We start from the raw sequence: 15,000 nt of genomic DNA on the forward strand, positions 1-15,000 counted from the left end.
CATACATCAACCCCCCTCCGTGCGTCGGTTGAGGTGGGCGGGGTTGGGGGGCGGGGTTTGGTGGTAGTGGGGGTGTATATTGTAGCCCGGAAGAGTTAGGGCTGCAAGGTGTTCTGGGTATTTGTTCTGTTGTGTTTATGTTGTCTTACGGTGCGGATGTTCTCCCGAAATGTGTTTGTCATTCTTGTTTGGTGTGGGTTCACAGTGTGGCGCATATTTGTAACAGTGATAAAGTTGTTTATACGGCCACCCTCAGTGTGACCTGTATGGCTGTTGATCAAGTATGCCTTGCAGTCACTTACGTGTGTCTGCAGAAGCCGCATACAACATGTGACAGGGCCGGCACGCTGTTTGTATGGTGAAAAAGCGGACGCAACGACAGGTGGTAGAGGACGTTAAAGGCAGTGCTATCACGGCACGCCCTTAATATTGTTGTCCGGGTGAAAATTGGGACAAATTCGGGAGAATGGTTGCCCCGGGAGATTGTCGGGAGGGGCACTGAAATTCGTGAGTCTCCCGGAAAAGTCGGGAGGTTTGGCAAGTATGTTGCTAGGGCGGGATAGCCATTTAAAGAAGGTGACTTCATTAAAAAGTGCATGTTAGATTTTTTTAAGAAATCTTTTCTTGCGGCCCAGCCTCACCCAGTTTCTGCATCCAGTGGCCCCCGGGTAAATTGAGTTTGAGACCCATGTTCTAATGAGTACAGTGGCCTCCATTGTGCGTAAATGGAAGAAGTTTGGAATCACCAGGACTCTTCCTAGATCTGGCCGGTGCGATCGGGGGAGAAGGTCCCGAGTCAGGGAGGTGAACAGGAACCCAATGGTCACTCTGTCAGATCTACAGCAATCCTCTGTGGAGAGAGGAGAACCTTCCAGAAGGACAATCCACCCATTAGGCATGTATGGTATAGTGGCCAGACGGAAGCCATTTCTTAGTAAAAAGTTTGCCAAAATGCACCTGAAAGACTCTCAGACCATGAAAAACTAAATTCTTTAGTCTGATGAGACAAAGATTGAAGTCTTTGGCGTGAATGCCAGGCGTCATGTTTGGAGGAAACCAGGCACCGCTCATCACCAGGCCAATACCCTACAGTGAAGCATGGTGGTGGCAGCATCATGCTGTGGGGTTGGTTTTCATTGGCAGGAACTTTGAGGCTAGTTAGGATAGAGGGAAAGCTGAATGCAGCAATGTACAGAGACATCCTGGATGAAAAGCAACGCTTCCATCCAATCGGATGGAGCTTGAGAGGTGCTGCAAAGAGGAATAAGAGAAGGTGCCCAAAGATAGGTGTGCCTAGCATGTGGCATCGTGTTCAAAAAGACTTGAGGCTGGAATTTCTGGCAAAGGTGCATGGACAAAGTATTGAGCAAAGGCTGTCAATACTTATGTATACAGTATGTCATTTCTTACTTTTTAATTTTTATGAATTTGCAAAAAATACAAAATAAAAACTTTTTCACATTTTCATTATGGGCTATTGTGTGTAGAATTTTGAGTACCAAACCATTTTGGAATAAGGCTGTAAGATAACAAAATGTGGAAAAAGTGAAGCGCTGTGAACACTTTTCGAATGCACGTTACCTACCTACCTAACTACCTTCTTATTTACTTTATTATCTACCTAACTACCCACCTAACTACCTACTTACTTACTAATATGTACCTACTAGTACCTACCTATAATCTTATCTACCTATATACTAGTATCTGTTAGTATCTACTTACATACCAACCTACGAGTACATACCTACTAGTATATAACTACTAGCACCTACCTACATGCCTACCTACTAGTACCTACCTACTTTCTTATCTACCGAACTACCAACTAGTAGGTACGTACATACGTACCTACCTACCTACTTACTTAACTACGTACCTACTAGTATGTACCTACCTACCTAACTATGTACATACTATTATTTACCTACCTACCTTCCTACCTACCTAACTATGTACCTACTAGTATGTACCTACCTAACTGCATACCTACCTACCTACCTACTAGTATCTAGTTACCTACCTATCTACATACTAGTATCTACCTACTAGCATCTACCTACCGACCCACCTTTCTACCCTCTTGTATCCACCTATTTACCTACCTAGCTACTTTCTTATCTACTTAGCTACCTATCTACCTACCTACCTACTAGTATCTACCTATCTACCTACCTACTAGTACCTACTTACTAGTGTATCTACCTACTTTCTTATCTACCTAACTACCTACTAGTATGTACCTACTTACCTTCTTATTTACTTTCTTATCTACCTACCTACCCACCTACCTACCTACCTACCTACCTACCTACCAATATGTACCTACCTACTTGTATCTACCTACCTACTAGTACCTATCTACTAGTATATAACTATTAGTCTCTACTTACATACCTACCTACGAGTACCTAACCTACTAGTATCTAACTACTAGTATCTACTTACATGCATACCTACTAGTACCTACCTACTTTCTTATCTACCGAACTACCTACTAGTATGTACCTACCTACCTACCTACCTACCTTCCAACCTACCTACTAGTACCTACCTACTTTCTTATCTACTGTACTACCTACTAGTATGTACCTACCTACCTACCTTCCAACCTACCTACCTACTTAACTACGTACCTACTAGTATGTACCTACCTACCTAACTACGTACCTACTAGTATTTACCTACCTACTTACCTAACTACGTACCTACTAGTATGTACCTACCTACTTACCTACCTAACTGCGTGCCTACCTACCTACTAGTATCTACTTACCTACCTACTAGCATTTACCTACCGACCCACCTTTCTACCTACTTGTATCCCACCTATTTACCTACCTAGCTACTTTCTTATCTACTTAGCTACCTATCTACCGAACTACTTACTAGTATCTACCTACCTACCCACCTACCCCCCTAGCTACCTCCTTATCTACCTAGCAACCTCCCTAAGTTGCTGTAACCATGGTAACCAGTAGTCGGCAAACAAGGAGCTGGAATGAAAGAGCGATGATAAAGTGCGTGGGGGTCACACATGAGAATGTGGGAATGTGAGGGCACGGTGTATCGGCGGAGGCGTGCGAGCCCCTCCCCGGGCTCCAACGGCGTGCCAGTCCGTGGCGGTGTGGTCGGCCGGTTAGCGATTGTTGTTTTTGCAGCGCATAAAAAGAGTGACTTATTAAACGTGGAGGCCCTGCTTTGTGTCAACAGGCGGCTCTCAAAGGTCAAACAGGAAGTGGCGTCGTAAAGTGATGGTCGTGCACGCGGATGCAAACCCAGATCTGATTGGAGGAGGTGGAAGTGATAAAACAGTAACAGCAGATCAAACACGACTCGGGGACCTTTTGTACGAGCGCTCCCAGCAGGTGTGCCCTGATAAGCGTGACGATCGTGCACGTGTTCTTTATTTGCGTAGCTGCTTGTACACGGCAAGAAAATATTCACACTCTTACTTTTCCTTCAAAACAGAAATATTCAAAAGTAGGCGGCCATTTTGTTAAATGACATTGTTACATTAAAAGTCAACTGTAGGTCGACACCAATGCTGGGAGTAATTGTTGCTGTTTTCTAATCATTCATATTTCCGACATTACAACTCGTTATTATTGTGATGTCCGGAGAGTCTTGCAGAGTCTGACGTTCTTTCTCAGCTGGATTGTAACTTGAAGACGCCAACATTGTCCATCAACAAACTGCACGCCGTCTCTGCGTCCTCGCCACGCCCGCACAACATCCTGCGGCACAAACACTGAAGGAGTAATTCCATTACTAATTCAATTGATATCGGATAGCGGTCTCGATATCAGCAAAATTGCATGTAAAATGGGTGATATCATGTGCGATACGAGCAGTCCTGCAGCGTGTTTACTTGTGTGTGATATTATGTGCGATACAAGCAGTCCTGCAGCGTGTTTACTTGTGTGTGATATCACGTGCGATACAAGCAGTCCTGCATCGTGTTTACTTGTGTGATATCATGTGCGATACGAGCAGTCCTGCAGCGTGTTTACTTGTGTGTGATATCACATCCGATACAAGCAGGCCTGCAGCGTGTTTACTTGTGCGTGATATCATGTGCGATACAAGCAGTCCCGCAGTGTGTTTATTTGTGTGTGATATCATGTGTGATACACACAGTCCCGCAGCGTGTTTACTTGTGTGTGATATAATGTGCAATACGAGCAGTCCTGCAGCTTGTTTCCTTGTGTGTGATATCACGTGCGATATGAGCAGTCCCGGAGCGTGTTTACTTGTGTGTGATATCATGTGCGATACAAGCAGTCCCGCAGCGTGTTTACTTGTGTGTGATATCATGTGCGATACGAGCAGTCTTGCAGCGTGTTTACTGGTGTGTGATATCATGTGTGATATGAGCAGTCCCGGAGTGTGTTTACTTGTGTGATATCATGTGCGATACAAGCAGACCCGCAGCATGTTTTTGTGTGATATCATGTGCGATACAAGCAGTCCCGCAGCGTGTTTACTTATGTGTGATATCATGTGCGATATGAGCAGTCCCGGAGTGTGTTTACTGGTGTGTCATCTCACGTGTGATACAAGCAGGCCTGCAGCATGTTTATTTGTGTGTAATATCATGTGCGATACAAGCAGCCCCGCAGCATGTTTACTTGTGTGTGATATCATGTGCGATACAAGCAGTCCCGCAGCGTGTTTTCGTGTGATATCATGTACGATACTAGCAGTCCCGCAGCGTGTTTACTTATGTGTGATATCATGTGCGATACGAGCAGTCCCTCGAAAAGTATCAAATAATTATAGTTACATATTACTTACAAACAAAAAACAGTACAGTAATTTGACAACGAGGTGAGTATGTGCTTTTACTGACATCTCGTGTCTACTTTGAAGTCTGTGTGCTGTAAAACGAGTAAAACATCAATACAGTTGTTGAAATTCTGTGCTTTTTGAGTTGAGGCCACAAGGAGCAATGGCAGCCAAGGAGCGCTGAAAACATTGATGACAAATTCACAAGTTGATGCAGTTTTTACAGCGGAGTACTTTTCAGACTTAGGGATGGGCTTGGTTGCCATGGAGACAGTAGGGTAAACAAGATGTAACATGGTAGTCGTGCGAGACATATCAGGTCACATGGGACGGACAGAAGATCCTCGCCCGCGTCGTTTATTAATTGATCAGCGACGAGGGTCAGGTGTCCCACGGTGGCCCCGCCCACACCCTCACACCTGTGAGACATCAAACGCATCATAGAGACACTTGATGCTTTCAACTCAGTCCTGGGTACTGAACGCATCGCCACAATAAGAGCCTTAGCGTTGCCATGACGACCGTAAACAAAGTGTTCCTGCTGTGTGTGTGGTCTGATGGCGAGCGGCTATAGAAAGTGGACCCGGGTCTCTTGTGGTCCTGATGTTGTCTGCCGCGCGCCCCGCAGGTCCTGTGTCCTCGCCGTCGCCATGGCCGACCCCAGCTGGTGGAAGCTGACCTTCTCCCGCAAGAAGAATTCTGAGTCCAAGGTCCTGTACGAGATCCCGGCCGAGTACGGCAGCAACACCAAGGCGGAGCCGGGCGGCGGTCCCGTCACTCCAGAGGCGCCCGACGGCCAGTTCAGCGCCAGGCTGGAGAAGATGGTGGACAAGTCGGCCGCCAGGGGCCGCCACGTCAAGGTGTCCCACTCGGGTCGCTTCAAGGAGAAGAAGAGGGTCCGGGCCACGCTGGCCGAGAACCCGGACCTGTTTGCCGAGCAGAACCTGGCCGAGCAGAACCACAAGACGACGGACAAGTAGCGAGGCAATAAGACGCCGGCGTCAAGATGCATTGGGAGTTTAAAAAGGTGGTGCACTGGACCGGCGCCACAGCCAATTATTGATCCTCCATGTTGTCTTCAGACTTTTTATTATCCAAATCAAATCCAGAAGCACCAAATTTCCATGTAGTGCATATGAAACATGAAAAATATGTACTTTGTTTACTCGATAACGATGTGACGTCCCTCTCTTTAGGCCTTGTTCCACACTTTTGCTGACTCAGCAAGGCAGTGTGTCGTTGCTTCTGTTGCCATGGCGACAGTAAGCACACACTTGTCACTTGATACACTCCCAGCATTCATCATCATCAGCATCACGACTGACACCTTCTGGCCACAAACTGCACTCAGACTTCAATTAGAAAATGATTATTATTATTGCACGGCTCATTGAAACAACAACAACATTTAGATACCGATCAAACGTGTCACATGACCACAGCCGCACATCCATGGCGACGGCGGTCCTTCACGGGGACAATCGCTGGTAAACCCAGCCGCCCTCGCCACGGTGCTGGTATTCGCCCGGCTCGGCCTCTGCGTCCAGTCTGGTGAAGACGATGCGGTCGTGGAGCCTGTTGGTCTGACCCTGCCAGAACTCCATCAGGTGGGGCTTCACCATGTAGCCCCCCCTGGTGGACAAAAAGAATACATGCGACTGTTAAACACTTTAGTGCAGATGAACGTTGTAGCTCCAGGCAGGTCTCTAGCATGCTAAACCCTTAGTGCCACCAGCTGTTAGCACTTTAGCACCTGTGCAGACTTACATATATAGCTACAGCATACTTGCCAACCCTCCCGGGGCAACCATTCTCCCGAATTTCACCCGATTTTCACCCGGTTAACAATTTTGGGGGCGTGCCTTGAAGGCACTGCCTTTAACGTCCTCTACAACCTGTCAGGTCCGCTTTTCCTCCATACTATCAGTCACATAATATATGCGGCTTTTTACACACACACACAAGTGAATGCAACGCATACTTGATCAACAGCCATACAGGTCACACTGAGGGTGGCCGCATAAACAACTTTAACACTGTCACAAATATGCGCCACACTGTGAACCCACACCAAACAGGAATGACAAACACATTTCGGGAGAACACCCGCACCGTAACACAACATAAACACAACAGAACAAATACCCAGAACCCCTTGCAGCACTAACTCTTCCAGGACGCTACAATATACACCCCCGCTACCACCATGCATGCTAAAGCGTCGGTGCCACCAGCTGTTAGCACTTTAGCGCCTGTGCAGACTTACATATATAGCTCCAGGCAGGTTCGCTAGCATGCTAAAGCGTCGGTTCCACCAGCAGTTAGCGCTTTAGCACCTGCGCAGATCAACATGATAGCGCCAGGCATGTTAGCTAATATCTAAAGCCCCACTTCCACCAGCTGTTAGCACTTTAGCATATGTGCAGACTAACATGATAGCGCCAGGCAGTTAAGTAGCATGCTAAAGCCTTGGTGCCACCAGCTATTAACACTTTAGCATCTGTACAGGCTAACATGATAGCGACAGGCAGGTTGCTAGTATGCTAAAGTCTCACTGCCACCAGCTGTTAGCCCTTTTAACGCCTGTGCAGACTAACATTATAGCTCCAGACAGGTTAGCCGGCATGCTAAATGTTCTGTGATACCAGCTGTTAGCACTTAAACAACTGTGGACTAACATGATAAATCCAGGCAAGTTGCTAGCAAGCTAAAGCTTTGGTACTTCATGTTAGCACTAGAGATGTCCGATAATATCGGCCGATAAATGCTTTAAAATGTAATATCGGAAATTATCGGTATCGTTTTTTTAAATTATCGGTATCTGTTTCTTTTTTCTTTTTACATAACATAAAAAACACAAGATACACTTACAATTAGTGCACCAACCCAAAAAACCTCCCTCCCCCATTTACACTCATTCACACAAAAGGGTTGTTTCTTTCTGTTATTAATATTCTGGTTCCTACAATATATATCAATACAGTCTGCAAGGGATACAGTCCGTAAGCACACATGATTGTGCGTGCTGCTGGTCCACTAATAGTACTAACCTTTAACAGTTAATTTTACTAATTTTCATTAATTACTAGTTTCTATGTAACTGTTTTTATTAGGGATGTCCGATAATGGCTTTTTACCGATATCCGATATTCCGATATTGTCCAACTCTTTAATTACCGATACCGATATCAACCGATACTGATATCGATATATACAGTCGTGGAACTAACACATTATTATGCCTAATTTGGACAACCAGGTATGGTGAAGATAAGGTCCTTTTTAAAAAAATGTATCAAATAAAATAAGATAAACAAATTAAAAACATTTTCTTGGATAAAAAAAGAAAGTAAAACAATATAAAAACAGTTACATAGAAACTAGTAATCAATGAAAATGAGTAAAATTAACTGTTAAAGGTTAGTACTATTAGTGGAGCAGCAGCACGCACAATCATGTGTGCTTACGGACTGTATCCCTTGCAGACTATATTGATATATATTGATATATAATGTAGGAACCAGAATATTAATAACAGAAAGAAACAACCCTTTTGTGTGAATGAGTGTAAATGGGGGACGGAGGTTTTTTGGGTTGGTGCACTAATTGTAAGTGTATCTTGTGTTTTTTATGTTGATTTAATTAAAAAAAAACAGATAAAAAGATAAAATAAAATTTAAAAAAAATAACGATACTGATAATAAAAAAAAACATACCGATAATTTCCGATATTACATTTTAAAGCATTTATCGGCCAATAATATCGGCAGGCCGATATCGGACATCTCTAGTTTTTATATTGTTTTACTTTCTTTTTTATTCAAGAAAATGTTTTTAATTTATTTATCTTATTTTTTATTTTATTTTATTTAAAAAGAACCTTATCTTCACCATACCTGGTTGTCCAAATTAGACATAATAATGTGTTAATTCCACGACTGTATGAATCGGTATCGGTAATTAAAGAGTTGGACAATATCGGAATATCTGCAAAAAGCCATTATCGGACATCCCTAGTTAGCACTTCAGCACCTGAGCAAATCAACATGAAAGCTGAAGGCAGGTTGCTAGCAAGCTAAAGACTCACTGCCACCAGCTGTTAGCATTTGCACACTTTTGCAGACTAACATGATAGCTCCAGGCAAGTTAGATAGCAATGCTAAATCTTCTCTGACACCAGCTGTTAGCACTTTAACAAACACAAGGTTGCTAGCATGCTAAAGCCTCACTGCCACCAGCAGTTAGCATGATCAACATGATAGCTCCATGCAGATTAGCCAACGTGCTAAAGCATCTGTGCCACCACCAAGCTGAAGATGTCTTACAACCTGGTGGTTGGCATGTTGGCTGCACAGTCGAGAGATGGAGAGTTATGTGGAGATTGCACATCAATGTCAAACCCTTTCTCAGCGTCTTACTGTTCCCGTACCCGACCTCTCACCCCAGGTCAGCTGCTCCTAATGAGGACAATAAGGGTAAATGGAAAGAAAACTCACCAGTAGTCAGGCATCGGCACTTGTGCGTCCTTGTACTTCTCCTCCAGTTCTGCATTCTTCTCCCTCAGATACTACAAGAACATGAATCCGACATGCTACCTATTAGCATTAGCGATTTTACATGGCGATGTCAACACCTCCAAATGGGTTAATGAAAACTACAACTAAGATGCACGTTACAATCAAACGGCTGGTGTGTAATAAGTTCAATACTTACAGTATAACGACTGTCACATTCAACCTAATGGCAAAGACTACTTCCTGGCTAGCATAAAACGTCTTCTAATGTTACAATTTTACATGCCAACAAAGCAAGAAGACAACGCTCACAAGTACAGTAGGGCTCCCCTTTTCAAAATGTGCTAGCTCAATGCTAATTTACATTGGATTTGCCAAAGACGTGTTACCAATTAGCATTAGCAGTTTTACATGGCGATTTCAACACCTCCAAATGTGTTAATGAAAAATACAATTAAGATGCATGTTACAATCAAACAGCTGGTGTTTACTAAGTACAATACTTACAGTATTAACACTTTGTAGGACTCAACAAAAGACAAGACTGTCACATTCAACCTAGAGGCAAAGACTACTTCCTGGCTAGCATAAAACATCTTCTAATGTTACAATTTTACATGCCAACAAAGCAAAAAGAAAACGCTCAAAAGTATAATAGGGCTCCCCTTTTCAAAATGTGCTAGCTCAATGCTAATTTACATTAGATTTGCCAAAGACATGTTACCAATTAGCATTAGCAGATTTTACATGGCGATTTCAACACCTCCAAATGTGTTAATGAAAACTACAACTAAGATGCACGTTACAAACAAACAGCTGGTGTTTACTAAGTACAATACTTACAGTATTAACACTTTGTAGGACTCAACAAAAGACAAGACTGTCACATTCAACCTAAAGGCAAAGACTACTTCCTGGCTAGAGTAAAACGTCTTCTAATGTTACAATTGTACATGCTAACAAAGCAAAAAGAAAACGCTCAAAAGTACAGTAGGGGTCCCCTTTTCAAAATGTGCTAGCTCAATGCTAATTTACAGTGGATTTGCCAAAGACACGATACCAATTAGCATTAGCGATTTTGCATGGCGATTTCAACGCCTTCAATATTGGTAATACACACTACAACTGAGATGCTCGTTACAATCAAACAGCTGGTGCGTAATAAGTACAATACTTGCAGTAATAACACTTTGTAGGACTCAATTAGACTGTCACAAAAACTTAATGCCAAAGACTACTTCCTGGCTTGCATAATGTCTTGTAATGTTACAATTTTACATGCTAACAAAGCAAAAAGAAAACGCTCAAAAGTACAGTAGGGGTCCCCTTTTCAAAATGTGCTATCTCAATGCTAATTTACATTAGATTTGCCAAAGACATGTTACTGATTAGCATTAGCCATTTGACATGGCAATTTTAACACCTTACAAATGTGTTAATGAAAACTACAACTAAGATGCACGTTACACTCAAACAGCTGGTGTGTAATAAGTACAATACTTACAGTATTAACACTTTTTAGGACTCAACTAAAGACTGTCACAAAAACTTAATGGCAAAGACTACTTCCTGGCTAGTATAATGTCTTCTAATGTTACAATTTTACATGCCAACAAAGCAAGAAGAAAGCGCTGAAAAGTACAGTAGGACTCCCCTTTACAAAATGTGCTAGCTCAATGCTAATTTACATTGGATTTGCCAAAGACATGCTACCAATTAGCATTAGCAATTTTACATGGCGATTTCAATACCTCCAAATGTATTAATGAAAACTACAACTAAGATGTACATTACAATCAAACAGCTGGTGTTTATTAAGTACAATACTTACAGTATCAACACTTTGTAGGACTCAACTAAAGACAAGACTATCACATTCAACCTAATGGCAAAGACTACTTCCTGGTTAGCATAGCTATACACTACTGACATATAAGATTGTGGATTTTAAAGAAAGAACATTCATCAACACATTTAAACACACACACAAAAGGAGCAAAAATTGGTACCCTTGGGTATAACAAATTCTTCAGCGCTAAAAGTCCTTACGTCTCTGCCGGGGACCGGCGTGCTCTGTCGGCTCACCACGGCGCCGACCTGGCTGCTCTTGGGCCGAGAGTGGAAGTAGTCGCGGGAACTCTGGTAGGGGATGCGCTCCACCTCGCCCTCGATGCGGATCTAGCAGGACCAGGAGGTCATGTGTCGGGGACGTGAGCAGAACAAGATGGACGTCTCACCTGTCGGTTGAGAGGCTCCCAGTAGAAGACCAAGCAGGCGTGAGGGTTGCTCTCCTGTGTGAGGGACAACAATCTTGGCTCATGGACGCTTCCTTGGCCATCATTTCGCTGGAGAGCACACAACTCACCAGCTCCTTGCCCTTACGGCTCTCGTAGTTGCTGAAGAAGCGGAATCCGTCGCTGCTGTAACCTTTGAGTAGAACCATGCGGGCTGACGGGCGGCCGTCCCTGCACGAGCACACCCAAATATTAGGTACACCTGCGGAGCACAGGGGTAAAGTGGCCGAAGCCTTACTTGGTCGCCGTGGCGATGCACATGGCGTTGGCCTCCCCAATCTCAGGACACTTGGCGGCTTCATCGAACCAGCTCCTAAACTGCTGGATCGGGTCGAGAGACACCAGCTGGCTCTCCTCGAAACACTGCCGACACAATCGTGAGCAGTGAATGCAGCACGGAGAGCGCCGTGCAGACTCTGAAGGCCTCATTGATAATTTCATGTCATGAACGGGACAATAAAAAGAAATGATTGATTTATTTGAACTTGAAATATATTTTTGGGGGGGAGGAAACAAATTGATATCCTTTTTTTACTGGACCTGAAAACATGATTTTCATTTGATATTTTTTTCATTTTATTTATTACAAATAAATATATGAATCAATAATTATCCGCACGTCCTGGTTAATTTGCGTAAATTAGCACAATGAGAAAATCAGAAATTCTGTAAATGAAAATAAAATTATATAACAATTAAAATAACATTTATATAATTAAAATATATTAAAATAAGGTAATCATGTAATGTGTAATCAATATCTAATCATAATGAGTCAAAAAACAGAAATTCTTTAAAGAGAAATAAAAATATGTAACAGTTAAAACAATATATAAGTAGTTATATATAAATATATAGCTATAATATACTTAAATAAATATATAAATGGGTTATACTTGTATAGCCGTACCTTCAAGGTACTCAAAGCGCTTTGACAGTATTTCCACATTCACCCATTCACACACACATTCACACACTGATGGAGGGAGCTGCCATGCAAGGCGTTAAACAGCACCAATCAGGAGCAAGGGTGAAGTGTCTTGCCCAAGGACACAACGGACGTGACTAGGATGGTAGAAGGTGGGGATTGAACCCCAGTAACCAGCAACCCTCCGATTGCTGGCACGGCCACTCTACCAACTTCGCCACAACTTCTTTATTGTTGTAGCTCAGACCTACTTCCTGTTCCAGTCTACAGCGCTAAACCTGGGTAATGTTTTATATAAACATTTACTTCCGAGTTGTATTTATATAACATGTATTTATCCAGGGTGAGACAATTAAAACATTTTAATTTGCAGTGCTGACCGAGCAAAGAGGCAGTATTTACATGTTAGATATGTTGAAGTGTGATGCTAATTTAATCGTTTCTCATTACCAACAAAAATGAGTGGTATAGATCACGCTCAACAGCTCAAAAATGCTCTTAACGTGCGGGGGTAAATATGTTGGAACATAAATTCATGTTTAAGATGGACAAATACTTTACAAGTGTAAAACACACAGAGAATTTCTGCAACTTGTGTACAACAGACAGTGAACAATAAGGATTTTTTATCATTATAATTACTTATTAGTTTTATTAGTTATGATTAATTAAACCAGTACAGTAATTTGACAATGATCTCCAAGTATGTTCTCTTACTGCAATCTAGTGTCTACTTTTAAAGGCCTACTGAAACCCACTACTACCGACCACGCAGTCTGATAGTTTATATATCAATGATGAAATCTTAACATTGCAACACATGCCAATACGGCCATGTTAACTTATAAAGTGCAATTTTAAATTTCCCGGGAAACTTCCGGTTGAAAACGTCTATGTGTGATGACGTTTGCGCGTGACGTCAATGGTTGAAGCGGAAGTATTGGGACACCATTGTATCCCAATACAAACAGCTCTGTATTTATCGCAAAATTCCACAGTATTCTGGATATCTGTGTTGGTGAATGTTTTGCAATTTGTTTAATGAACAATGGAGACTGCAAAGAAGAAAGCTGTAGGTGGGATCGGTGTATTAGCGGCTGGCTGCAGCAACACAACCAGGAGGACTTTGAGTTGGATAGCGCTATCCGACGCTAGCCGCCGACCGCATCGATGATCGGGTGAAGTCCTTCGTCGCGCCCTCGATCGCTGGAACGCAGGTGAGCACGGGTGTTGATGAGCAGATGAGGGCTGGCGTGGGTGGATAGCTAATGTTTTTAGCATAGATCTGTGATGTCCCGTAGCTAAGTTAGCTTCAATGGCGTCGTTAGCAACAGCATTGTTAAGCTTCACCAGGCTGGAAAGCATTAACCGTGTAGTTACAGGTCCTTGGTTTAATAGTATTGTTGATCTTCTGTCTATCCTTCCAGTCAGGGGCTTATTTATTTTGTTTCTATCTGCAGTTAAGCCCGATGCTATCACGTTAGCTCCGTAGCTAAAGTGCTTCGCCGATGTATTGTCGTGGAGATAAAAGTCACTGTGAATGTCCATTTCGCGTTCTCGACTCTCATTTTCAAGAGGATATAGTATCCGAGGTGGTTTAAAATACAAATCCGTGATCCACAATAGAAAAAGGAGAAAGTGTGGAATCCAATGAGCTCTTGTACCTAAGTTACGGTCAGAGCGAAAAAAGAAAGTCCTGCACTGCACTCTAGTCCTTCACTCTCACGTTCCTCATCCACAAATCTTTCATCCTCGCTCAAATTAATGGGGTAATCGTCGCTTTCTCGGTCCGAATCGCTCTCGCTGCATTGTAAACAATGGGGAAATGTGAGGAGCCCTTCAACCTGCGACGTCACGCTACTTCCGGTACAGGCAAGGCTTTTTTTATCAGCGACCAAAAGTTGCGAACTTTATCGTCGATGTTCTCTACTAAATCCTTTCAGCAAAAATATGGCAATATCGCGAAATGATCAAGTATGACACATAGAATGGATCTGCTATCCCCGTTTAAATAAAAAATGTCATTTCAGTAGGCCTTTAAGTCCCTGCTATAAAACGAGTAAAACATCAATACAGTATTTATTTTCCCATTTTTGTTGAAACCCTGTATTTTTTTTAGGTTAAGGTCACAAGAATTCCCTAGAATATAAATATCACATTCATAAAATAACAAGTTGATTCAATGTTAAAAAAAGAATAGGCCTCGACACATTGCAACTTTTGATGCAAATTTCCGAAAAAGCTGTCGTAAAGTCAGGCATTTTTTGCCACAACAATCACCAAAAAAAAAAAGCCTGAGAAATCCTGAAGGGACGGATACAACAAAATTGAAAATCACAAGTCACTAGAAATGAAAAAAACGGACCAAAAACGGATGTTTATATTCCAAAACCGGAACCGGAAGTTGAAAACCAGCGTGGTTTTGTATCCTGCGTAAGATATGATCATAGATCAATAGATTATACTGTATAATCTA

At 42.6% G+C, this 15,000-nt stretch overlaps 2 protein-coding genes across 4 annotated transcripts in view; one reads left to right on the top strand and one right to left on the bottom strand.

The window, feature by feature from the left end:
• prr15lb (proline rich 15 like b) overlaps positions 1–7,629 on the top strand; it is a 14,777-nt gene extending 7,148 nt beyond the window's left edge. For all 3 annotated transcript variants that reach the window (XM_062056893.1, XM_062056892.1, XM_062056891.1), the window contains one exon: positions 5,417–7,629. In XM_062056893.1, coding sequence (XP_061912877.1) covers positions 5,439–5,768 — 330 coding nt within the window. In that variant the 5' untranslated portion in view covers positions 5,417–5,438 and the 3' untranslated portion in view covers positions 5,769–7,629. The remainder of the gene's footprint in view (positions 1–5,416) is intronic.
• Positions 5,727–15,000, bottom strand: part of pnpo (pyridoxamine 5'-phosphate oxidase) — a 9,907-nt gene continuing 633 nt past the window's right edge. Inside the window, exons 2-7 of the mRNA XM_062056887.1 lie at positions 11,835–11,959; positions 11,668–11,767; positions 11,540–11,593; positions 11,352–11,480; positions 9,285–9,355; positions 5,727–6,420 (exon numbers count right to left, since the gene is read on the bottom strand). Of these exons, the coding sequence (XP_061912871.1) occupies positions 6,258–6,420; positions 9,285–9,355; positions 11,352–11,480; positions 11,540–11,593; positions 11,668–11,767; positions 11,835–11,959 (642 nt within the window). The 3' untranslated portion in view covers positions 5,727–6,257. The remainder of the gene's footprint in view (positions 6,421–9,284; positions 9,356–11,351; positions 11,481–11,539; positions 11,594–11,667; positions 11,768–11,834; positions 11,960–15,000) is intronic.

The sequence above is a fragment of the Entelurus aequoreus genome, linkage group LG08 (genome assembly GCF_033978785.1).
Source record: "Entelurus aequoreus isolate RoL-2023_Sb linkage group LG08, RoL_Eaeq_v1.1, whole genome shotgun sequence".
Classification (NCBI taxonomy): domain Eukaryota; kingdom Metazoa; phylum Chordata; class Actinopteri; order Syngnathiformes; family Syngnathidae; genus Entelurus; species Entelurus aequoreus.